Consider the following 27,083-nt stretch of genomic DNA (forward strand, 5'->3'; position numbering starts at 1 on the left):
GTAGATATTTACCTGTGTGGCCAATCTGATTTTGCCAGATCGGCCAGTGCGTTTGACAAGGCCGCTGATAAAATGCCCTGCTGAAGGAGCTTTTCCCAAGCGGAAACCGACTTGGCTACCCATGTGAAAACAAAGGTGGGACCTAGAGATGTACTAGCAGTCTGAAAGCCGGACTTGGCAAGGGCCTCAATCTGTCTGTCAGTGGTGTCCTTAAGAGAGGAGCCATCAGGAAATGACAGGAGTAAGACTGACGGGTCCACGGTCAGGAATTCTGTCCATTTGCTAGGGAGATCGGGACCAAAAGGATATAAGATATCCAACTGCCTTCTACCTGGGAAATGCGTTTCCTGGCATTCCCACTCTTTTGTAAAGATTCCCTCAAACTCCTTATGATAAGAAAACACCCGTCGAGGGCGTTTTGCCTTTTTGAATGAGAGAGTGATTTGGGGCAGGACACCCCTCTTCTTTAAATTAAGGGTCTGATTGACGGTAGAGAGGCTGTCGACAATATCCTGGAGATTGGAAGCTTGGTCCGTGTCGGGATCAGATTCTGACAGTGAATGAAGGTCAGACCATGGAGTCACTTCAGGGGAGGAGGAGTGGGACACTGAGGGTATCCTGGAGGATACAGAGGGAGATGGGGAACCAGATGAAGAACTGGAGGGTGTCCGCTTCTTGGACATTATCTTTGACCTGCTATGCTGAGTGTGACAGATGGGTGCCTGCGATTTGTCCGGAGGAATGATCGGAGCACTGGTGGTGGCTGACAGGTTAGGTAAACGTTGAAGGACCTACAGCAGGGACTGGGATACCTTGGTTAGGTCAGTTACTGATTGAGAAATAGCGATAGCCCACTCTGGAAGAGGGGTTGTGCTCTCATCCTGGGGGCGGCAGGGGGCTCCTGTGAGGCTTGCATGGTGGAAGGGGGTGCAATCTGGCCAGAAGGCCAAGGCATGACCCGTGGGCCACTTCTTTTAACAGAGGGCACAGGCGTTAGCGAGGCTCCCTAGGTCTGGGCATATGTAGAGGCCTGGTGCTGAGGGGGGCTGCTGAGGGCTAAGCCTAGAAGGAAAGAACAGCCTGTTCAGAGCCTACTCGGTCCTGGTAGACCGAGATTCTATGTGCCTCTTGGACAGAAGGCAGGTCCTGTGGGAACGACACTGTGAAGCTGCAATATCACCAAGCTGAAGAGAAGGAAGGGGAGGGGCTTAGACACGGCATGCTGAAAAAGCCCATGCTGTGGGAAGAGAAGACAAGCGCTCCCATAGGAGTGAAAGCACGTGCAAAAACCCTCGTGTGCTGATTGGCCGATGCTGTAGGAGGAGTCAAGTGTTCCCATAGGCAGGAGAGAAAGCGCGTGAGCACTCACACTGATTGGCTGGCACGCACGAGGGAGGGCATGTACAGGGGAAGTGGACGCCTGAAGTTGGGGAGTACATTTTTCTTGGATGTCTGCGAGTAGGAAAGAACGCGTGATGTAAGGGGAAAGAAGATGAAGCATCCATAATCTTTGTAGATCCCCCCTCACTGCCTTGATGAGTAACTGGAGAAGAAGGGAGGGATGGTACCTGTCTGGTCGAGGTCCTGACTGCCTCTTCTCAATTCAGAGGACGGCATCAGGAGCCCCCAGGTGAGAAGGGGGATCACTATAAAAGACGGATGTCCTCCTTCCCACACCGTTGTGGACCCAGATGGTGCAGAAAACTGTCAACGCTAAGAAGGGGAGGGCCACTGAGGAGTGACCACCGTCTTCCTCCCACCACGACTCCGAGGAGAGAGCTGGGGTGTGGAAAAGGCAAGGGACTGTCACCACGAGTCACTCTGAGACACGCTTTAAGGCTGTGTGCACACGTTGTGGTTTTTCGCTATAAAAACGCAATAAAAACACAGAAAAAACGCATACATATGCATCCTATCATTTAGAATGCATTCTGCAATTTTTGTGCACATGATGCGTTTTTTTCCTGCTATATAATGCATTGGGAAAGCTCCGGAAAAAAACACGCAAAAAATGCGGTAAAAACTCGAAAAAACCGCATGCGGTTTTCTTGCAGAAAATGTCCGGTTTTCTTCAGGAATTTTCTGCAAGAAATTCTTACGTGTGCACATGCCCCAAGTGTCATGGTGTAAGGTCCTGCTTCGCAGACCAGAGAGGGTATGATGTGGATGCACCACACTGCTCTCTCGGTTGCATATTTTGGGAAAACAGGATGAGAAGTTGTACCTTCTGTTACCCTGAGAAGAATATGAAAACGCAAAGCAAAAAGATTAATAACACCCAAACAAGGAGAAAACGACAGATCTGGGATCAGATCCAGGTCTGCCTCTTAGGCTTCTTTCACATGCGTCGTCTGCTGTACGTCGTTGTGCACTAAATTGACGTGTCGACGCACGTTACGAAAATTGTGAAAAACGAGTGTGACGCATCCAGTGTAATGACGGATGCATTGTTTGTACCGTGCCACAATTTCAATGGAGAAATTGCCGGGAATTCATATGTCCGGGGACGAGACAGAGAGATCGAGAGAGAGACTTTTTCTTGGATTTGAAAATCCTTCCGGGCATGCTCAGAGGGGAAAAACGTGATACGTCGCTGGATTCCTGTGTGTGACGGTCAGCGATGGATCCTGCGTCCATAGGCTTCCATTATAGCGACGACGGGCAGAGCATGATGGGTCGCTGACCGATTTTCCGACGTGCAGAAAAATCCTGCAAAATTCTTTTGGAGGATACTGCATTCTCAAAAAATCAACGGATTGTGACGGAAGCTGAAAAACGCAAGTGTGAAAGTAGCCTTACTGACACTAAGCTAAAACTGCAGAGCTTTGTGCCAATCAGTGGATGTCCCCTGCTGAGGAGGAAGCAACTCTTTTTTATCAGCCTCCTAGCGATAGCAACATGTACCCATGGTTACTGTGACCAATGAAGTGATAAATAAAGTTCAACTTTGGTCTCATCTGACCACAGGACCTTCCTCCATATATTTGGGGAGTCTCCCACATATCTCTTGGCAAACTCAAAAAAAGCCTTATGTAACAACTCTGCTGGTATCACGGCATGGCCTCTCATCTCACACACTATCTTACCCACTGCTCCAGGCCATGATGTGGTTTCTGTTTCTTGCCAGCTCCATATTCTGTGTCTCTGTTCTCTGCATGCTTCCCAGCTGTGTGCATAGGGGGGCGGCGCCTGAACTCTCTGGTTCTTATAGGAATCAGGTGCACCTGTCTAATCTGTTCCCGACCAATTACCAAGAGGCCTCCAGTATTTAGTGCAGCTCCACCCAGTGGACTGGGCCTGTGCAATGTGTTAGCTCCTTTTTTGTTTAGCTTCTGAGTTTGCCAGGCCTTGCTCTGTGTTACTCCCTCTCTAGAGGCTTTTCTCAGTGTTGTTGCCTTGATCTTGTTGTCCACCCTCCAGGAGGCAGAATATCCTGGTCCCTGTGTCTTTGTTCTTGTACCTTGTCTTGTTCCATTTCCTTGTCTGAACTTAGTCTTATCTCGGTCTCCTTGTCTGTGGCTTCCTTCCCTGTTGTGTCTTTCCTTGTGTTCTCAGTCTGCTTATGCTCCGCACTCTTGCGGCTCTGCCTGCTCTGTACCTTTGTGGCTTTACCTCTGCTCCGCACTCCTGCTCCTTTCTACTCTGCTTATCTTCTGCTGCTGCAGTAATCTCTTGCTGCAGCTCCTCTCCGCATTCCTTGCGGTTCTGCTCTGCTGCTGCAGAAACCTCTTGCTGCAGCTCCTCTCCACATTCCTTGTGGCTCCGCTCTGCTTAGCTTCTGCAGTAATCTCTTGCTGCAGCTCCTCTCCGCATTCCTTGTGGTTCTGCTCTGCTTAGCTTTTGTTGCTACGCCATCTCTTGCTGCTCTACCGCTCCTATCCGCAGCCTTGCGGTTCTCTTCCTGTGTGAACAGGTCCCAACCTGTTCCTTCATTCTCCTTTCCTTTTGACTTGTTTCCGTACCTGCACCTCCAGTGTGAACAAGTCCCTACCTGTTCATTCATACTACATATCCATACCTGCACCTCCTGTGTGAACAGGTCCCTACCTGTTCCTTCATACACACCAACCTGCCCTGTGTTCTCTGCCGTGCCGGCCAGCCCTGTGTTCTCTGCCGTGCCGGCCAGCCCTGTGTTCTCTGCCGTGCCGGCCAGCCCTGTGTTCTCTGCCGTGCCTGCCAGCCCTGTGTTCTCTGCCGTGCCTGCCAGCCCTGTGTTCTCTGCCGTGCCTGCCAGCCCTGTGTTCTCTGCCTAGTCTCTGCCAGCCCTGTGTCTCAGCCGTGCCAGCCTACTCGTCTGAGTTTCAGCCGTGCTCTTCTGCCAGTCCTGCCTGATGCCCGCACCAATCCTGGTGTTCCTGTTTCCCAAGTGGGATCAGCAGCCACAGCCAGACACCACCCTGGAGTAGCACCTGGCAGCTGCCTGCTGCACAAGCCTGACCTCACCATCAGAGGCTCCAGTGAAAACCCAGGCAGCTGTCATAGTCACGCCCCTTCCAGGGTAGTCTGGTTTGTGGCACAGTGGGGCCACAAACTCCCGAGCTCACGCCCACCAGTCAGGGCGTGAGCGTGACACCTTACGATTTTTGTGTGTAAGTAAAGGCTTATTTCTGCCCACTCTTCCATAAAAGCAACCTCTTTGGAGTGTATGGCTTATGGTTTTCGTATGGACAGATACTCCAGTCTCTGCTTGGGAACTCAGGCAGGTTTGTTGTGGTACCACGTTCTTTCCATTTGATGATAATGAGATTTGATGGTGCTCATAGGATCATCAGAGATTGGGATGTTTATTTATTTTTTATAACCCAACCCTGACTTGTTTTTCTTTGCCAACTTTGTCCCTGACTTGTTTGAAGATCTCCTTGGTCTTCATGGTGTTGTTTGGTTAGTGGTGCCTCTTGCTTAACCTCTTCATGACCTTGGGATTTTCCGTTTTTCGCTCTCCTCCTTCCCAGAGCCATAACTTTTTTATTTTTCTGTCAATATTGCCATGTGAGGGCTTATTTTTTGCGAAACAAGTTGTACTTTTGAACGACATCATTGGTTTTAGCATGTCGTGTACTAGAAAACGGGAAAAAAATTCCAAGTGCGGTGAAATTGCAAAAAAAGTGCAGTCCCACACTTGTTGTTTGGCTTTTTTGCTAGCTTCACTAAATGCTAAAACTGACCTGCCATTATGATTCTCCAGGTCATTACGAGTTCATAGACACCTAACTTGACTAAGTTATTTTTTATTTAAGTGGTGAAAAAAAATTCCAAACTTTGCTAAAAAAAAAAATAAAATTTGTGCCATTTTCCGATACCCGTAGCGTCTCTATTTTTCATGATCTGGGGTTGGTTGAGGGCTTATTTTTTGCGTGCCGAGCTGGCGTTTTTAATGATACCATTTCGGTGCAGATACGTTCTTTTGATCGCCCGTTACTGCATTTTAATGCAATGTCGCGGCGACCAAAAAAACGTAATTCTGGCGTTTCAAATTTTTTTATCGCTACGCTGTTTAGCGATCAGGTTAATGCTTTTTTTAATTGATAGATCGGGCGATTCTGAACGCGGCGATAGCAAATGTGTAGGTTTGTTTTTTTATTGATTTATTTTGAATGGGGTGAAAGGGGGGTGATTTAAACTTTTATTTTTTTTATTTTTTTCACATTTTTTTTTACTTTTGCCATGCTTCAATAGGCTAGAAGCTGGCACAACCCGATCGACTCTGCTACATAGCAGCGATCATCAGATCGCTGCTATGCAGCAGAAATGCAGGTGTGCTATGAGCGCCGACCACAGGGTGGCGCTCACAGCTACCGGGGATCAGTAACCATAGAGGTCTCAAGGACCTCTATGGTTACTATTCAGAAGCATCGCTGACCCCCGATCATGTGACGGGGGTCAGCGATGCGCTCATTTCCAGCCGCCCGGTCGGAAGCGCTGGTTAAATGCCGCTGTCTGCGTTTGATAGCGGCATTTAACTAGTTAATAGCGGTGGGTGAATCGCGATTTCGGGCACATGTCAGCTGTTCAAAACAGCTGACATGTCTCGGCTTTGATGCGGGCTCACCGCCGGAGCCCACATCAAAGCGGGGGTTCTGACCTCGGACGTACTATCCCGTCCGAGGTCAGAAAGGGGTTAATGGTGTTGCAGCATCTGTGGCCTTTGCACATGCAAAGTTTTAGTTATTTGATCCCATAAATTTAATTTATGCCTATATTTTTCTCACTTCACAAACATAGACTATTTAGTGCTGATGCATCACACACAAATCAGATTACAAAAATATTTAAACACAGGTTACAATTTAACAAAATAGGTAAAAGCCAAAAGGGGTGATCAATTAGAGTAACACCTGTTTGTACTATTGTAGCGCAAAACTCACGGTAAACTGTAATATTGTTGGATAATTGTTAATAATGGATGAAGCGTTGTTTGCACTGGGAAAGGTCTCCATGGGGGGTTAAGGAAAGGGGGGGGGGAATTTACTACAATATTGTAAAACGAGTATTGTTATGTAATATCTGCTCTAAGTTTTGTTATGTTCAATAAAAATATATTTGATTAAAAATAAAAAAGAAAGCCAAAAGGGGTGAATACTTTTCCAAGTCACTGTACATGGAAAGAGAAAAGAGGGTAAGCATTCAAGGTATAAGGGAAGGCAGCTCCATAAGGCTTTACATATTACAGACAGAACATTATACTTCAAAAGCTGCAGGAAGGAAAATCACTCCAGGAATGAAGCTGTGCTGATAAATGAGAGCTACAGATGACAACTGAATCCAGGACACACAGACCCAACATCCAGAATACATTACCGGTGGTTACGCGTCCACAAGAAAAAAGTGTGAAACTGTGAGTAGGTTACAACCTACATGCCAAAAATGTCCAAAACCTTTAGGCCATGTTCACACTTTGCGGGTGACCTCTGCGGGTTCTCCCGCAGCGGATTTGATAAATCTGCAGGGCAAAACCGCTGCGGTTATCCCTGCAGATTTATCGCGGTTTGTTCCGCGGTTTCCGCCTATACTATTGATGCTGCATATGCAGCAATATGCAGCATCAATAGTAATGTTAAAAATAATAAAAATTGGTTATATACTCACCCTCTGATGTCCGGATCTCCTCGGCGCTGCACCCGGCGGTCCGGTTCCAAAGATGATGTGCGAGAAGGACCCTTCGTGACGTCACGGTTATGTGACCACGACGTCACGGTCATGTGACCGCGACGTCACGGTCATGTGACCGCGACGTCACCGCAGGTCCTGTTCGCACAGCAACTCTGACCAGCCGGCCACGTGCAGCGCTGAGAGGTGAGTATAACATTATTTTTTTATTTTTATTCTTTTTTTTACCCCAAATATGGTTCCCAGGGCCTGGAGGAGAGTCTCCACCCCGGGTACCACCCGCACATTATCCGCTTACTTCCTGCAACGTGGGCACAGCCCCATGCGGGAAGTAAGCGGTTCAATGCATTCCTATGGGTGCAGAATCGCTGCGATTCTGCACAAAGAAGTGACATGCTGCGGGTTTTAAACCGCTGCGTTTCTGCGCGTTTTTTCCCGCAGCATGTGCACAGCGGTTTGCGGTTTCCATAGGGTTTCCATGTAAATGGAAACGCTATGGAAACTGCTGCGGACCCGCAGCATCAAAATCGCGGCGGTTCCGCGGTAAAAACCGCAAAGTGTGAACATGGCCTTAAAGGGTTCATATAATTTTTAAATTATTTTATACTACTTAAAGCAGAGGTCTCAAACTGCATTCCTCAAGGGCTGCAAACAGGTCATGTTTTCAGGATTTTCTTGTGCTGCACAGGTGATAATTTAATCACCTACACACATAAGGATTCCAGTACATTGTGCAATGCTAAGGAAATCTTGAAAACAAGTATGGTTTGCGGCCCTCGAGGAATGCAGCTTGAGACCCCTGACTTAAAGCAAACCTGTCATCAGGATTTTGCTAAGTAAACTACAGGCATTGTCAGGTTGGCGCTGTTACACTAATTAAAATGATACCAGGGTTGAAGAAATCTGTCTTGTGGTTGTTGTTTAATCTGCGCATGCAGTTTTGATTTAATGATATGCCGGTGCTTCAAGGCGGGCCTACAGGCAGGTCTTTTTTTTTTGCTCTGGCCTCATCGTCATCATTTTGGGCTTAAATGACAGTTAACCGAACTTTCAGTGACCTGCCTCCTATTTTAAATATTGTGCCTGCACATTTAATAATGTGGTCTAAAAAAAAAAAAAAAAAAAAAAAAAAAAAAGAAAAATTTACTCCAACAACATGGCGGCACACAGTGGGCAGCGCATGCGCATAAATGCGCAAACGCAGTATTAAGGTTCAGTGACCTGTCATTTAAGCGCAGAATGATGACGATGAGGCCATGGCACTAAATAAAGACACCCCCCCCCCCCCCACACACACACACACACACACACACACACACACACACACACACACACACACACACACACACACACACACACACAGGCCACCCTGAAACACAAGCATCCCATAATCTAAAAATTGCAAACACAGACTAAACAACCACAAGAAGGATTTCATCAACCTAGGTATCATTTGAATCAGTGTTCAAAAGATTGCTCACAAGCAACCCGACAGCTGTGCATGGGCATATATTGTATGTTCTATGCTGAGATATTATCTCTTGTAGAAGAACCTGGACTACTCATGAGGCCGGCAACTTACACCCTCTTCTGGTCACTGACGAGTGCAATGTGGTAGCAGTTGTATTCATATAAGGTTAGGGCACTGCAACCATAAAAAACTCATGGAGGTGGGCACGTTGTCATCAGTTTCTCTGTAGGGGTAGCACGGTGGCTCAGTGGTTAGCACTGCAGCCTTGCAGCGCTGGAGTCTTGGGTTCAAACCCCACCAAGGACAACATCTGCAAAGAGTTTGTATGTTCTCTCCGGGTTCTCCGATTTCCTCCCACATTCCAAAGACATACTGATAGGGAATTTAGATTGTGAGCCCCAACGGGGACAGCGATGATAATGTGTGCAACCTGTAAAGCGCTGTGGAATATGTTAGCGTTATATAAAAATAAAGATTATTATTATAGTGCCACCACAGGCCATGAGCTGATTGCACCAAATTATCAGAAGATAGTGTACTTTTATGTGACATATCCATTTCTACGGTTATGATTACACTGGCACCATGGCTAATGTTTGCAATGAAAGCCATGACTAGGTGTCACATTTGCACAATAGATCCAAACTGAAAAAAATATATAGGGTCTATCAGATATCTGTCCTTATGATAACAAGACTAATGGTATGTGGAGCTCCATACTTGACGTGCAAAGTAGATTTACACATAGAGGCACACAACAGTCGAGTGAACGGAGAAAAAAACCTGAACAGTATGGTGGCCTGTGCAATGTAGGTCACTATAAAAAGGTCATCAGGTCACAACCAATGTTCCCTTCTAAGCTGTGCGTTCTGGAATAGATAAACGTTTAAAAAAAACCACACTCTGAAAGCAGGTATATTGGTAATTGGGATTCTTGACCACTTAAATTTGCTGTTTTAATGCTTTATTTCCTGCTAGGCATAAAGGAAACGCAAGCCATATGTATCAGCAAGGGCCACTTTGGAGTTTGCTTTGGGGTCCCTGTACCACACAAAACTCGCCTCAATGGTCCGGCATTACTCATACTGTGTGGGTTTGGATACTGTGAGCTCAGAATTGGCTCCCGGCTACAAACACTGACATTGCCGTACCTTACGGACTTGGAACAACTTGCTGTCGCTGCAGAGATCGCAAAATCGTGGAAGTAACATCTGCTCTACTGTCTGCCTGCCGAGCATGGAAATCATTTTACAGATAATCTGCGGGAGAGAGAGAAGTTATGCAGGCGGACATGACACACGTGTGTGCATAAGTTGAGTCATGCAGGTTATGTAAAGCTCAGGGCAGGTCAGGAATGTGGTCAGGTCTATGAGACCTGTGTGGATGGCAGGTGCCTGTGTAAACACGTAGGTGCAAGAGTTTCCCAATTCCTGCCCTTTTACTCACATTCACAGCTTCCACTTTGTATTCGTCATCATTGTCAGGAGCAGAGAGCTCCAGCAGAATGGGGCAGACTTTGTTCTCCAGATCGCGCTGGTCGATCAGGTCTTGCTCTAGAAGGATCAGTAGAGATTCCTGGCTCGCTTTTCTTACCTGTGGTAGAGACAAAAGGAGCAGAAGCAGACTAATTTGCTGCGTACACATGTTATGCGATACCAATGCTGCGAAAGGTAACGGATTTTCTAAAAAGGCTACGTGTTTCAAAGAAACAAAGTTTAATAGCCACCATGGATGGAGCACCACAGGAGACTTGGCGGAAGGAAAGTACCTGGTGGTTTCTACCAGCCCGCTCTCCTTGAATGACAGGTCTCCGACTATGCACAAATGCAAAGAGGCCCATCACTCTAGAGTAACAGGTGGGGAGAAGTGGCCGAGGACAGGCCTGTCCAAATAGCCTCCCATGCAGCTTGGTAACAGGCAGCGTTTAAAGTATGGTTTCATCTAAAATGCTGCAATGTTTCAAAGTCAAACATAGCTGGCTGAAATCATAGCCAGCGTCTGATACATAATGCACAATTCATGGACATCATGTATCAGCTGTCAGTTTGCAGGGAAAGATCACCAATATGCATTATTATTGACCTGAGAAATAGAAAATTGTAGGTGATGGTGAAAATGCAGCGGATGTTAAATATATACTACAGCTGACCCCCTGCCACATCGGCAAGGATCGGTGTTAGCACCAATCATGGCCAATTGACCCCCTAGATTACATTCATTCCTGTGAAGCACATGAAGGGTTAGAAGGAATCTGTCCATCAGATCAACTCTCTTAAGCCATCTATATGGAGATGCAGGTCATAGAAAAGTAGATAACATGATAACTTATTCCTGAGAATTCCACATTTTTTTTAAAATATGTAAATTAACTGTTAAGATCTGCGGGCCGGATATAGGTCTCCCTGAGAATCTGCCTCCACAAGCGGGAGACACATAGATCAGGGGAGCAGACCGTCAGTCATTACAGGTCTCACACAAGTTTGAGGCACAGATTCTCATTGAGATCCATGTCCAGCCTGTAGCTCTTAACAGCTAATTTACATATTGAGAAATATGTGGATTTCGCTAGACTATCAGACTGTAGATATTGAGGCATCATTTTAGTCCACTTTCTATGACCTGCATTACCCATAAATGAAAGATATACAGGTCCTTCTCAAAAAATTAGCATATAGTGTTAAATTTCATTATTTACCATAATGTAATGATTACAATTAAACTTTCATATATTATAGATTCATTATCCACCAACTGAAATTTGTCAGGTCTTTTATTGTTTTAATACTGATGATTTTGGCATACAACTCCTGAAAACCCAAAAAACCTGTCTCAATAAATTAGCATATTTCACCCGTCCAATCAAATAAAAGTGTTTTTTAATAACAAACAAAAAAACCATCAAATAATAATGTTCAGTTATGCACTCAATACTTGGTCAGGAATCCTTTGGCAGAAATGACTGCTTCAATGCGGCGTGGCATGGAGGCAATCAGCCTGTGACACTGCTGAGATGTTATGGAGGCCCAGGATGCTTCAATAGCGGCCTTAAGCTCATCCAGAGTGTTGGGTCTTGCGTCTCTCAACTTTCTCTTCACAATATCCCACAGATTCTCTATGGGGATCAGGTCAGGAGAGTTGGCAGGCCAATTGAGCACAGTAATACCATGGTCAGTAAACCATTTACCAGTGGTTTTGGCACTGTGAGCAGGTGCCAGGTCGTGCTGGAAAATGAAATCTTCATCTCCATAAAGCATTTCAGCCGATGGAAGCATGAAGTGCTCCAAAATCTCCTGATAGCTAGCTGCATTGACCCTGCCCTTGATGAAACACAGTGGACCAACACCAGCAGCTGACATGGCACCCCACACCATCACTGACTGTGGGTACTTGACACTGGACTTCAGGCATTTTGGCATTTCCTTCTCCCCAGTCTTCCTCCAGACTCTGGCACCTTGATTTCCGAATGACATGCAAAATTTGCTTTCATCAGAAAAAAGTACTTGGGACCACTTAGCAACAGTCCAGTGCTGCTTCTCTGTAGCCCAGGTCAGGCGCTTCTGCCGCTGTTTATGGTTCAAAAGTGGCTTTACCTGGGGAATGCGGCACCTGTAGCCCATTTCCTGCACACGCCTGTGCACGGTGGCTCTGGATGTTTCCACACCAGACTCAGTCCACAATCTTCCTCAGGGTCCGGTCACCTCTTCTCGTTGTACAGCGTTTTCTGCCACATTGTTTCCTTCCAACAGACTTACCATTGAGGTGCCTTGATACAGCACTCTGGGAACAGCCTATTTGTTGAGAAATTTCTTTCTGGGTCTTACCCTCTTGCTTGAGGGTGTCAATGATGGCCTTCTTGACATCTGTCAGGTCGCTAGTCTTACCCATGATGGGGGTTTTGAGTAATGAACCAGGCAGGGAGTTTTTAAAAGCCTCAGGTATCTTTTGCATGTGTTTAGAGTTAATTAGTTGATTCAGAAGATTAGGGTAATAGGTCATTTAGAGAACCTTTTCTTGATATGCTAATTTATTGAGACAGGTTTTTGGGGTTTTCAGGAGTTGTATGCCAAAATCATCAGTATTAAAACAATAAAAGACCTGACAAATTTCAGTTGGTGGATAATGAATCTATAATATATGAAAGTTTAATTGTTATCATTACATTATGGTAAATAATGAAATTTAACACTATATGCTAATTTTTTGAGAAGGACCTGTATACAGGGGTTGGACAAAATAATGGAAACACCTAACGTTTTGGTATCATAATCTTCGAACATGTGATAAACATGCAAACCGTGACATATGGTAATGTTTTGTAGTTGATTATTTGTGTTGTGATATGTGTATGTAAATTAACTGTTTGTTTTGCATAATTGTAAGAATATTGATGAGAACCTGATACCAACGGCAGACCTCTTGGATTTTCAAAGAGGCCAAACTGTTGGTGCTTGTATGGCAGACGCTAGTGTAACAGAAAGTGCCCGAATGCTTGGCGTGTCAAGAGGTACTGTCTCCAAAGTAATGACTGCGTTTGAAAGAGAAGGAAAAACATCCCCAGCAAAGTACAGGTCCGACCGAAAGTCAAAGTTGACAGAGAGACCGTCGGACTCTAAAGCGAATTGTGAGAGAGGATCGCAAGACCACAGCTCCGAAAATCACTGCTGAGCTCAATGAACACCTACAGAACCCAGTTTCCACGAAAACTGTTCGTCGGGAGCTGCACAAATCTGGATTGCACAGAAGAGCTGCAATTAGAAAACCGCTGCTCTCAATGACAAATGTTTCCAAGCTTTTAGAGTGGTGTAGAAACCTCCAGAATTGGTCCCACGAGCAGTGGAAACATGTGATATTCTCAGACGAATCATCGTTTACCCTATTTCCGACCTCCGGCTGAGTGCACATTTGGAGACAGCCGAAAGCAGCATTCCATCCAGACTGCCTTCTCCCAACCGTAAAACATGGTGGAGGTTCTGTGATGATCTGGGCTGCTATTTTGTAGAGATCCGCCAGGCCAATGATATCTCTTCATGGAAGAATTAACCCCTTCCCGACATTTGACGTACTATCCCGTCGAGGTGGGGTGGGCCCGTATGACCGCCGACGGGATAGTACGTCATAGCCGATCGGCCGCGCTCACGGGGGGAGCGCGGCCGATCGCGGCCGGGTGTCAGCTGCATATCGCAGCCGACATCCGGCACTATGTGCCAGGAGCGGTCACGGACCGCCCCCGGCACACCGCGATCAAACATGATCGCGATGTGCCGGCGATGCAGGGAAGCATCGCGCAGGGAGAGGGCTCCCTGCGGGCTTCCCTGAGCCCCCCGCAGCAACGCGATGTGATTGCGTTGCTGCGAGGGTCTTACCTCCCTCCCTGCCTGCTCCAGACCCGGATCCAAGATGGCCGCGGATCCGGGTCCTGCAGGGAGGGAGGTGCCTTCACAGACGCCTGCTCAGAGCAGGCACTGTGAAGCAGCCTGCACTTCTCGCAGATCGGTGATCTGTCAGAGTACTATGCGAACTGGCAGATCACCGATCTGTATTGTCCCCCCCTGGGGCAAAGTAAAAAAGTAAAAAAAAAAATTTCCAAATGTGTAAAAAAAAATAAAAAAAAAATTCCAAAATAATGAAAAAAAAAAAAAAATATTATTCCCATAAATACATTTCTTTATCTAAATTAAAAAAAAAAAACAATAAAAGTACACATATTTAGTATTGCCACGTCCGTAACGACCCAACCTATAAAACTGCCACACTAGTTAACCCCTTCAGTAAACACCGTAAGAAAAAAAAAAAAAAAACGAGGCAAAAAACAACGCTTTATTACCATACCGCCGAACAAAAAGTGGAATAACACGCGATCAAAAAGACTGATATAAATATCCATGGTACCGCTGAAAACGTCATCTTGTCCCGCAAAAAACAAGCCGCCATACAGCATCATCAGCAAAAAAATAAAAAAGTTATAGTCCTGAGAATAAAGCGATACCAAAATAATTATTTTTTCTATAAAATAGTTTTTATCGTATAAAAGCGCCAAAACATAAAAAAAATGATATAAATGAGATATCGCTGTAATCATACTGACCCGACGAATAAAACTGCTTTATCAATTTTACCAAACCCGGAACGGTATAAACGCCTCTCCCAAAAGAAATTCATGAATAGCAGGTTTTTGGTCATTCTGCCTCACAAAAATCGGAATAAAAAGCGATCAAAAACGGTCACGTGTCCGAAAATGTTACCAATAAAAACGTCAACTCGTCCCGCAAAAAACAAGACCTCACATGACTCTGTGGAGCAAATGTGGAAAAATTATAGGTCTCAAAATGTGGAGACGCAAAAACTTTTTTGCTATAAAAAGCGTCGCTGGTTTCACACTTCCGTTTTTGTCTGCAGCGTTTTTTGCACAAAAAAACGCATGCGTTTTTTCCCTATATTTAACATTGAAAACGCATGCGGTTTTTTTGTACGCGTTTGGTCGCGTTTTCAAACGCATGCGGTTTTTTTCTGCATGCGTTCATTTTCAGAAATACAACCTGCAGTATTTTCTTGCGTTTTTAAGCACATGCGTTTGTTTGCGTTAAAAACGCATGCATTTTTATCGAAAAAAACAGAAAACACACTGAAAAGCCACCCACCACTATCAAGGTGATAAAGGGATCCAAACCCTAACCCTAACTCTACCCCTAACTCTACCCCTAACCGTTTAATGAACATTTTCTGACAGTCATAGTGCCACGTATTTCAGTGCCACGTATTTCAGTGCCACGTATTTCAGTGCCACGTATTTCAGTGCCATGTATTTCAGTGCCACGTATCACGTATTTCAGTGCCACATGTTTCAGTGCCACGTATTTCAGTGCCACGTATCACGTATTTCAGTGCCACATATTTTAGTACCACGTATTTCAGTTGCACGTATTTCAGTGCCACGTATTTCAGTGCCACGTATTTCAGTGCCACGTATCACGTATTTCAGTGCCACGTATTTCAGTGCCACGTATTTAAGTGCCACATATCACATATTTCAGTGCCACTTATTTAAGTGCCACGTATTTCAGTGCCACGTATTTCAGTGCCACGTATTTCAGTGCCACGTATTTCAGTGCCACGTGTTTCAGTGCCACGTATTTAAGTGCCACGTATCACGTATTTCAGTGCCACGTATTTCAGTGCCACGTATTTCAGTGCCACGTATTTCAGTGCCACGTATTTAAGTGCCACATATCACATATTTCAGTGCCACTTATTTCAGTGCCACGTATTTCAGTGCCACGTATTTCAGTGCCACGTATTTCAGTGCCACGTATTTCAGTGCCACGTATTTCAGTGCCACGTGTTTCAGTGCCACGTATTTAAGTGCCACGTATCACGTATTTCAGTGCCACGTATTTCAGTGCCACGTATTTCAGTGCCACGTATTTCAGTGCCACGTATTTCAGTCACGTTTAGGGTTAGGGTTAGGGGTAGGGTTAGGGCTAGGGTTGGAGGTAAAGTTAGGGTTGGGGCTAAAGTTAGGGTTGGGGCTAAAGTTAGGGTTAGGGTTTGGATTACATTTACGTTTGGATTAGGGTTGGGATTAGAATTATGGGTGTGTCAGGGCTAGGGGTGTGGTTAGGGTTACCGTTGGGATTAGGGTTAGGGGTGTGTTTGGGTTAGGGTTTCAGGTAGAATTGGGGGGTTTCCACTGTCCAGGCACATCAGGGGCTCTCCAAGCGCGACATGGCGTCCAATCTCAATTCCAGCCAATTCTGCGTTGAAAAAGTAAAACAGTGCTCCTTCCCTTCCGAGCTCTCCCGTGCGCCCAAAAAGGGGTTTACCCCAACATATGTGTTATCAGCGTACTCGGGACAAATTGAACAACAACTTCTGGGGTCCAAGTTCTCTTGTTATCCTTAGGAAAATAAAAATTTGGGGGGCTAAAAATCATTTTTGTGGGAAAAAAAAGATGTTTTATTTTCACGGCTCTGCATTATAAACTGTAGTGAAACACTTGGGGGTTCAAAGTTCTCACAACACATCTAGATAAGTTCCTTGGGAGGTCTAGTTTCCAATATGGGGTCACTTGTGGGGGGTTTGTACTGTTTGGGTACATCAGGGGCTCTGCAAATGCAACGTGACGCCTGCAGACCAATCCATTTAAGGCTGCATTCCAAATGGCGCTCCTTCCCTTCCGAGCTCTGTCATGCGCCCAAACAGTGGTTCCCCCCGACATATGGGGTATCAGCGTACTCAGGACAAATTGGACAACAACTTTTGGGGTCTAATTTATCCTGTTACCCTTGTGAAAATACAAAACTGGGGGCTAAAAAATCATTTTTGTGAAAAAAAAAAAAGAATTTTTATTTTCACGGCTTTGCGCTATAAACTTTAGTGAAACACTTGGGGGTTCAAAGTTCTCAAAACACATCTAGATAAGTTCCTTGGGAGGTCTAGTTTCCAATATGGGGTCACTTGTGGGGGGTTTGTACTGTTTGGGTACATCAGGGGCTCTGCAAATGCAACGTGACGGCTGCTGACCAATCCATTTAAGTCTGCATTCCAAATGGCGCTCCTTCCCTTCCGAGCTCTGTCATGCGCCCAAACAGTGGTTCCCCCCCACATATGGGGTATCAGCGTACTCAGGACAAATTGGAAAACAAATTTTGGGGTCCAATTTATTCTGTTACCCTTGTAAAAATACAAAGCTGGGGGCTAAAAAATCATTTTTGAGAAAAAAAAAATATATATTTTCACGGCTCTGCGTTATAATCTGTAGTGAAACACTTGGGGGTTCAAAGCTCTCAAAACACATCTAGATAAGTTCCTTAGGGGGTCTACTTTCCAAAATGGTGTCACTTGTAGGGAGTTTCAATGTTTAGGCACATCAGGGGCTCTCCAAACGCAACATGGCGTCCCATCTCAATTCCAGTCAATTTTGCATTGAAAAGTCAAATGGCGCTCCTTCCCTTCCAAGCTCTGCCATGCGCCCAAACAATGGTTTACACCCACATATGGGGTATCAGCGTACTCAGGACAAATTGCACAACATTTTTTGGGGTCCAATTTCTTCTCTTACCCTTGGGAAAATAAAAAATTGGGGGCAAAAAGATCATTTTTGTGAAAAAAATATGATTTTTTATTTTTACGGCTCTGCATTATAAACTTCTGTGAAGCACTTGGTGGGTCAAAGTGCTCACCACACATCTAGATAAGTTCCTTAGGGGGTCTACTTTCCAAAATGGTGTCACTTGTAGGGAGTTTCAATGTTTAGGCACATCAGGGGCTCTCCAAACGCAACATGGCGTCCCATCTCAATTCCAGTCAATTTTGCATTGAAAAGTCAAATGGCGCTCCTTCCCTTCCAAGCTCTGCCATGCGCCCAAACAATGGTTTACACCCACATATGGGGTATCAGCGTACTCAGGACAAATTGCACAACATTTTTTGGGGTCCAATTTCTTCTCTTACCCTTGGGAAAATAAAAAATTGGGGGCGAAAAGATCATTTTTGTGAAAAAATATGATTTTTTATTTTTACGGCTCTGCATTATAAACTTCTGTGAAGCACTTGGTGGGTCAAAGTGCTCACCACACATCTAGATAAGTTCCTTAGGGGGTCTACTTTCCAAAATGGTGTCACTTGTAGGGAGTTTCAATGTTTAGGCACATCAGGGGCTCTCCAAACGCAACATGGCGTCTCATCTCAATTCCAGTCAATTTTGCATTGAAAAGTCAAATGGCGCTCCTTCCCTTTCAAACTCTGCCATGCGCCCAAACAATGGTTTACACCCACATATGGGGTATCAGCGTACTCAGGACAAATTGCACAACATTTTTTGGGGTCCAATTTCTTCTCTTACCCTTGGGAAAATAAAAAATTGGGGGCGAAAAGATCATTTTTGTGAAAAAATATGATTTTTTATTTTTACGGCTCTGCATTATAAACTTCTGTGAAGCACTTGGTGGGTCAAAGTGCTCACCACACATCTAGATAAGTTCCTTAGGGGGTCTACTTTCCAAAATGGTGTCACTTGTAGGGAGTTTCAATGTTTAGGCACATCAGGGGCTCTCCAAACGCAACATGGCGTCCCATCTCAATTCCAGTCAATTTTGCATTGAAAAGTCAAATGGCGCTCCTTCCCTTCCAAGCTCTGCCATGCGCCTAAACAATGGTTTACACCCACATATGGGGTATCATCGTACTCAGGACAAATTGTACAACAACTTTGGGGGTCCATTTTCTCCTGTTACCCTTGGTAAAATAAAACAAATTGGAGCTGAAATAAATTTTGTGTGAAAAAAGTTAAATGTTCATTTTTATTTAAACATTCCAAAAATTCCTGTGAAACACCTGAAGGGTTAATAAACTTCTTGAATGTGGTTTTGAGCACCTTGAGGGGTGCAGTTTTTAGAATGGTGTCACACTTGAGTATTTTCTATCATATAGACCCCTCAAAATGACTTCAAATGAGATGTGGTCCCTAAAAAAAAATGGTGTTGTAAAAATGAGAAATTGCTGGTCAACTTTTAACCCTTATAACTCCGTCACAAAAAAAAATTTTGGTTCCAAAATTGTACTGATGTAAAGTAGACATGTGGGAAATGTTACTTATTAAGTATTTTGCGTGACATATGTCTGTGATTTAAGGGCACAAAAATTCAAAGTTGGAAAATTGCAAAATTTTCAAAATTTTCGCCAAATTTCCATTTTTTTCACAAATAAACGCAAGTTATATCGAATAAATTTTACCTTTAACATGAAGTACAATATGTCACGAGAAAACAATGTCAGAATCGACAAGATCCGTCAAAGCGTTCCAGAGTTATAGCCTCATAAAGGGACAGTGGTCAGAATTGTAAAAATTGGCCCGGTCATTAACGTGCAAACCACCCTTGGGGGTGAAGGGGTTAACAGCCGAGATTATTTAGGCATTTTGGGCGACCAAGTGCATCCAATGGTTCAAGCACTGTTCCCGGATCAGAATGCCATCTTTCAGGATAATAATGCACCAATTCATACAGCTAGAATCGTTAAAAAGCATGGCACGAGGAACATTCTAATGAAGTTGAGCATCTCATCTGGCCCTCACAATCCCCAGACCTCAACATTATTGAACATTTATAGTCGATTTTAGAGATTCAAGATAGAAGTCGATTTAAGCCGCCATCGTCGCTCAAAGAACTGGAGGGTGTTTTAACTGCAGAATGGGTTAAAATTCCTTTGGAAACAATTCACACTTTGTGTGAATCCATACCTTGGAGAATTGAGGCTGTAATCGCCGCAAAAGGTGGACCTACACCATATTAAACTAACTTTTGTTGATGTTTCCAGGTGTTTCCATTATTTTGTCCAACCCCTGTATATATATTAATTCACCAATGACGTGATTTACAATGTGTCATGAAAAATCAATCTCAGAATCTCTCAGATACCTTAAACATTCCAGAGTTATTAACACAAAGTGAAACATCAGATTTAAAAAATGGGGTTAACCCCTTTACCCCCAAGGGTGGTTTGCATATTAATGACTGGGACAATTTTTACAATTCTGACCACTGTCCCTTTATGAGGTAATAACTCTGGAATGCTTCCATGGCTCCCGGTGATTCTGACATTGTTTTCTCGTGACATATTTTACTTCATGTTAGTGGTAAAACAGGGATTTTTGTGTACTCACCGTAAAATCCTTTTCTCCGAGCCACTCATTGGGGGACACAGGACCGAGGGTGTATGCTGCTGCCACTAGGAGGCTGACACTAAGTGAATACAGAAAAGGTTAGCTCCTCCTCTGCAGTATACACCACCCACTGGCTTTAGAGAGAACCAGTTCAGTGACAAAGCAGTAGGAGATTATGAATACTAACAATAGGTACAACATGTCAAACCTGAGAACAATAATAGCCATCAGGCCAACAGGGTGGGTGCGGTGTCCCCCAATAAGTGGCTAGGAGAAAAGGATTTTACGGTGAGGACACAAAAATCCCTCTTTCTCCTTCACCACATTGGGGGACACAGGACCATGGGACATCCTAAAGCAGTCCCTGGGTGGGAAAATAACACAACAGAGTAAACCCCAGGTACCCGCTGTATAAAAGGTGCGCCACCACTGCCTGCAGAATTCTTCTGCCCAGACTCGAATCTGCTGAAGCCCGAGTGTGGACATTGTAATGCTTTGAGAAAGTGTGCAGGCTAGACCAGGTCGCCGGATTGCAAACCTGTTCTGCTGACGATTGATGCCGAATGGCCCATGAAGCACCTACCGACCGAGTGGAGTGTGCCTTGATTCCCGCTAGAATAGGTTTGCCTCTGACATGGTAAGCTTCCTGACAGCCTGAGAACCACCTTATCCTGATGAAAGGTCAGAAAGGGAGCTCGGCAGGACAGAGTAGACAATTCTGAAACTCTTCTGATTGAGGTTACCGCAACTAGGAAGGCAAGCTTCCATGATAGGTGAGAGAGATGTCCTGTAACAGTTCGAAGGGAGATTCCTGTAGGACACCTAGAATCAAGTTAAGGTTCCAGGCATCTAAGGGTGCCCTGTAGGGAGGTACCACGTGGGAGACTCCCTGAAAGAAAAGTTCTCACCTGCGGTTTGGAAGCGATGTTACGCTGAATCACGGCGGACAAGGCCGAAACCTGTCCCTTGAGGGAGCCCGGCACCAGGCCTGAATCCAGGCCGGACTGAAGAAATTCCAGAAAGGTGGGAATATAGAAAACCTGAGGTTGACCTCCACCATTCAAAAAAGGTTTTCCAGATCTGATGATAGATGCGTCCCGACACTGGCTTCCGAGCATTAGTCATGGTAGACACCACCTCTTGGGAGAAACCTGCTTGGGTTAGAACCCAGGGTTCAACGGCCAATCCGTCAAACACAGGGCCCCTGAGTTCTGGTGGTAAATCAGGCTCTGGGAAAGCATGTCCGGTTGATCTGGTAGCCGCCAGGGGGTATCTGCGACCAGTTGTACTAAATCTGCATACCACACCCGGCGTGGCCAGTCTAGGATTACCGGAACCCCTTCCGTTTTGATCTTCTTTATGACCTTTGGGATCAAAGGCAATGGGGGAAACAGGTAGGGAAGGCGAAAACGGCTCCACGGAAGGACGAGCGCATCCACCCCGATGGCTCCAGGGACCGAGCTACAAACTCGGGCACCTTGGCATTTTACAGTGACGCCATCAGGTCCACATCCGGGGTCCCCCAGCAAAGACAGATCTGCTGGAAAATCTCTGGATGGAGCGACCACTCTCCCGAAGCCAGGCCTTGATAGCTGAGGAAGTCCGCAGCCCAGTTTTCCACGACGGGGATATGAACAACCGAGATGACAGAGTGGTTTCTTTTGGCCCAACGAAGGATGTGTTTCATCTCGCGCATTGCTGCGGGTGCCCCCTTGATGATTGATGTACGTCAAGGCCGTGGCATTGCTTGATTGAATCCGGATGGGACAGCCTACCAGGAGACAATGGAACCGCAGCAGGGACAGCCGAATCGCACGGATCTCCAGGACATTGATCGGAAGACATGACTCCTGAAGAGACCAACTCCCCTGAAATGTGTGATGACAGAAGACTGCACTCCAATCCAGAAGGCTGGCGTCGGTAGTGACCAAATGCCAATGGACCGGGAGGAAGGATCGAAACGTCCACCAACCGAGTGCCTGTTTGACCCGCAGGGAAAGAAGGCACAGGCGATAGAGAGAGATGGGGCTTCTGTCCCATGTGTCCAAAATCACATGTTGTAGGGGACGTAGATACAGCTGAGTGAATGGGACCACTTCCATTGGAGCCACCATTTACCCTAGGACCCTCATGCCAAAATGGATGGAACGAGGAGATGGTTGACAAAGAGCTTGGGCCCCCTGCTGAAGGGCAAGGACCTTGTCCTGAGGGAGAAGCACCAACCCTTGGGAAGTGTCCAGGATCATGCCCAGGAAGGAAATCCGCTGAGCTGGGACTGGAGAAGATTTGCTCAGGTTTATCAACCAACCTAGCCGAGAAAGAGTATCCAAAGAAATGCAGACCCACTCCTCGCAGGCCTTGATCAAGAGGTCGTCTAGGTAGGGCAAGACGACCAAACTCCAAGAGTGTAGAATGGACATGACGGCCGCCATGACCTTTGTGAACACCCTGGGGGCAGTAGCAAGGCCGAAGGGCAAGGCTGTAAATTGAAAATGTTCTCCGCGAACGGCTAAGCACAGGAACTTTTGGTGATGGGGAAGGATTGGGATGTGAAGATACACATTCCGAATATCGATGGGGGCCAGGAACTCCCCTTGCTCCATCGAGGAGATGACGGAACGGTGAATCCATCCTAAAAAGTCGGACTCTGACAAATTTGTTCAGGAGTTTTAGGTCCAGGATGGGCCTGACTGTACCATCCCTTTTGGGGACCACAAACAGATTTGAATAGAACCCCCTAACCTCTCGTTTAATGGAACCGGGGTAAGGCTACGTTCACATTTGCGTTGTGCGCCGCAGCGTCGGCGCCGCAGCGCACAACGCAAACAAAAACGCATGCACAATGCTGCGTTTTGCGCCGCATGCGTCCTTTTTTTAATTGATTTTGGACGCAGCAAAAATGCAACTTGCTGCGTCCTCTGCGCCCGGACGCGGGCGCCGCAGCGACGCATGCGGCGCAAAACGCAAGTGCGACGCATGTCCATGCGCCCCCATGTTAAATATAGGGGCGCATGACGCATGCGGCGCCGCTGCGGCGCCCGCCGCTGCGGCGCCCGCCGCTAATGTGAACGTAGCCTAATGGCGCCTTCCTGGCGGAGTGACTCGATGGCTTGGTAAAAGGACCGAAATCTGGTTCCCTCTTGGGGGGAGACGAGAGGCAAAAAAACGGTTTGGGGGATGGGAAGCAAACTTGATTTTGTATCTGGAGGACACCAGATCTCTGACCCATTCGTCGTGGACGACGGCGAGCAACACATGGTGGAAATGGAGTAGGCGGCCGCCTACTCTGCTGGTGTCGTCCGGACCACGTCGCAACTCATTTAACCGAGAATCTCTGGGACCTGGATCCCCTAGATCTGGCCTGCCTAGAGTGGGACTTCCACGAGTGGTTGGTCTTGCCCAATGCCTGTGGACTCTTGTCCCTTTGAGCGGGATGCCCCGAGAGAGGCAAATTATCCGTAGAGGACCAGCCGAGATTGCTGCGAAAGGACCAGAATCATGTCTGCAGCGGACGGCGAATAGGACGCCTAACTTTCTGCTGGGGAAGGAACTTGCACTTCCTGCCTGTGGCATCTGAGATAAGCTGGTCTAGCCTTTCTCCAAATAAGCAGCCGCTCTGGTAAGGCAAAGAAGTTAAGGACTTCTTGGATGCAGAGTCCTCTCGCCAGTTCGAGCCATAATGCTCTTCTGATAGCTACTACGTTTGAAGCCGCGAGCGCAGCACAATTAGCCGCGTCTATGGATGCATTTACCACATAGCCGCCGGCGAAAGAAATCTAATTTGCCAGCTCTGATATCTCTGGGGGGAAGATTACTCTTTTGTATAGTCTTATACAGAGAATCTGCCCAGGATACCATGGCTTTAGCTACCCATGTTGCTGCAAAGGAGGGAGCAAGTGCAGAACCTGATGCCTCGAAAACCGAAAGGGCGAGGCTGTCGGTTAGGCGATCCGTGGGATACCTGATGGAGGATCCATCAGGCAAAGACAGAAGGGTTTTGGAAGCCAATTTGGACACAAGAGGATCAACTGGAGGGGTTTCTGCCCATTGTTTGCGGAGGTCAGATCGGAAAGGATATCTGGCCTCAAGGGACTTCTGTCCTGCAAAGCGTTTGTCTGACCACTATCTGTGGCGCCAAACTATGTCCTGGAACTCAGGGTGATTGGCAAACACCCTATGAGGACGTTTAGCCCTTTTAAAGGACACTGCATTATCCGCGTGTGCAGAAGCAGGTTCTTCGCTAACCTGCAAGGTGTGGTTGATGGCCTCTATGAGACTATTGTTGTCTGGTAACCCGAAGATTCTAAGTCAAGGGGTCCTTCAGACTAGTACTCAGAGGATTGTTCACTGTCAATCCCTGGAAAGGGAGAGCGTGAAATGGAGCTAACGGATGCCGAGGCACCAGAGGGCCTGGGAGACGTGCTATGAATCCGTTTCCTAAATTCCTGTGTTTGCTTTAAGCGAGGACGGCCCCTGCAGGCCGACGGTTCCTGAGATGTTGGGGAATCCTCTGAGACAGGCAAATTAGTGTCCCCACTCCTGGAAGGATCCTGAAGGGACTCAATGGCCTTGGTTAAGGAAGCCATGGACTGTGATAAGGATGCAACCCACTCAGGGGGACTAGTCACAGAATCGGTAGCGGCGGGGGGCTCCTGAGCACATTTGGTATCACATGTTTTGCAGAGCGGAGTAGTGTGTCTGCTCGGTAACGCAGCCTGACAGGAGGTACATGAAGTGAAAAACACTGTATGTATTTTGGTGGCCATTTTGGAAGTCTTAGGTAGGGACGTGCTGTACCTTTATCTCAAGTGTATATATGAATATACTGCAGGGAAGGCTAACAAGTGCAGCGGTAAGAGAATGCTGTACTTCAAAGGAGATGCAGCAGAGCCCTTTGTGTAAAAGACAAGGGGTGGCAGCGGGAAAGTGTGCCCCTGAGACAGCTTAGTTGCCTATTGGTTGTGCAGGTCGTGGAACCGAGTCAAGGGGCCGTTCTGTCCTGTCCTCCTGTGATTTGCCAGCTCCATGTAAGATGGCTGCCGAGATTAGAAAGGCGCTTCTCGGGAAAAACGAGAAGCACCAGGAAGGTGGGTGGAAACACTGGCATGCTCGTGCGCTTGTGGGCGGAGATACCAGCTTGCGGCCTGCCGAAGCCTGGGACTAAGTTAGCAGCGCTCGGCCGAGAAACGCGACCGGGCCCGCGACGTGCGAAAGGAGCCTCCCCCCCCCCCAGTCCACAACTTTCCAAGGAGCCTAGATGGAAGGCGTTGGTTACTGCAGAGCCTGGATTGCAGGTAAGAAATGGACAGTGCAGGGACCCTCTTATCCACCGTCCCCTTCTATGGGGAAGGTGGAGAGGGAAGGTCCAGCTCCATGCAGTGCCGCTGTTATATAAATGGTGGTGCAGTGGGAGCAGCACGAACACCATAGGAGCTTCTGTGCGTCCTAAGGGTTCGCTCCCCTAGGATTGAATAGGGTTGTGTCCGGCTGTAGCCTGGCTCAGAAGGGGGTACATGGAGGCGACACTCCATGTTCCCGTCTGTTGCTGGTGCGGGGAGACCGGTGCCCTGAAAGGAACCGTTGCCCCTAGTATAGCTCAGGCCTGACTTGCGTTGCAGGAGGATACGGGGAGGCGACACTCCCCGTTCTCACCTGTTGTTGATTGGGGGAGATCGGCCCCTTGAAAGTGTCCGTCGCCCCTTCCTTGTAGAAAAAAAAAAAATGTGAAAAATTAAAAGGAGTAAAATAAAAAAAGTATGGTCTGATTAGCAGATCCCGTGTGCCTCCTACGGACACTAAGCATGAACTGGTTCTCTCTAGGGCCGATGGGTGGTGTACACTGCAGAAGAGGAGCTAACCTTTTTTTTGTATTCACTTAGTATCAACCTCCTAGTGGCAGCAGCATACACCCACGGTCCTGTGTCCCCCAATGTGGTGAAGGAGACATTTCTTTGTTATGATTTGGTTTATTTGTGAAAAAAATGGAAATTTGGCTTAAATTTTGAAAATTTCACAATTTTCTAACTTTGAATTTTCATGCCCTTAAATCAGAGATATGTCACACAAAATACTTAATAAGTAACAATCCCACTTGTCTACTTTACATCAGCACAATTTTGGAACCAACACTTTTTTTGTTATGAAGTTATAAGTGTTAAAAGTTGACCAGCGATTTCTCATTTTTACACCACCATTCATTTTTAGGGACCACATCACATCTGAAGTCACTTTGAGGGGTCTATATGATAGAAAATACCCAAAAGTGACACCATTCTAAAAACTGCACCCCTCAAAGTGCTCAAAACCACATTCAAGAAGTTTATTAACCTTTCAGGTGCGTAAGAGGAATTTTTAGAATGTGTAAAAAAAAACAACAAAATGAACATTTAACTTTTATTCACAAAAAATTTACTTCAGATCCAATTTGTTTTATTTTACCAAGGGTAACGAGAGAAATTGGACCCCAAAAGTTGTTGTGCAATTTGTCCTAAGTACGCCGATACCCCATATGTGGGGGAAAACCACTGTTTGGGCGCATGGCAGAGCTCGGAAGGGAAGGAGCGCAGTTTGACTTGTCATTGCAAAATTGGCTGGAATTGAGATCGGACACCATGTCGCGTTTGGAGAGCCCCAGAACTGCCTAAATAGTGGAAACCCCCCACAATTGACACCATTTTGGAAAGTAGACCCCGTAAGGAACATATCTAGATGTGTGGTGAGCACATTGAACCTCCAAGTGCTTCACAGAAGTTTATAATGTAGAGCCGTAAAAGTAAAAAATCATTTTCTTCCACAAATATGATCTTTTGCCCCCAATTTTTTATTTTCCCAAGGGTAACAGGAGAA

The 27,083-nt window shown here is 46.2% G+C and overlaps 1 protein-coding gene across 2 annotated transcripts in view; it reads right to left on the reverse strand.

Annotated features, from left to right (window-relative positions):
* The window catches only part of LOC143765774 (serine/threonine-protein phosphatase 4 regulatory subunit 1-like), a 105,597-nt gene that overhangs the window by 52,548 nt on the left and 25,966 nt on the right, over window positions 1-27,083 (reverse strand). For both annotated transcript variants that reach the window (XM_077252799.1, XM_077252798.1), the window contains exons 6-7: window positions 10,025-10,171; window positions 9,730-9,837 (exon numbers count right to left, since the gene is read on the reverse strand). In XM_077252799.1, the coding sequence (XP_077108914.1) occupies window positions 9,730-9,837; window positions 10,025-10,171 (255 nt within the window). The remainder of the gene's footprint in view (window positions 1-9,729; window positions 9,838-10,024; window positions 10,172-27,083) is intronic.

The sequence above is a fragment of the Ranitomeya variabilis genome, chromosome 4, assembly GCF_051348905.1.
Source record: "Ranitomeya variabilis isolate aRanVar5 chromosome 4, aRanVar5.hap1, whole genome shotgun sequence".
Classification (NCBI taxonomy): Eukaryota; Metazoa; Chordata; class Amphibia; order Anura; family Dendrobatidae; genus Ranitomeya; species Ranitomeya variabilis.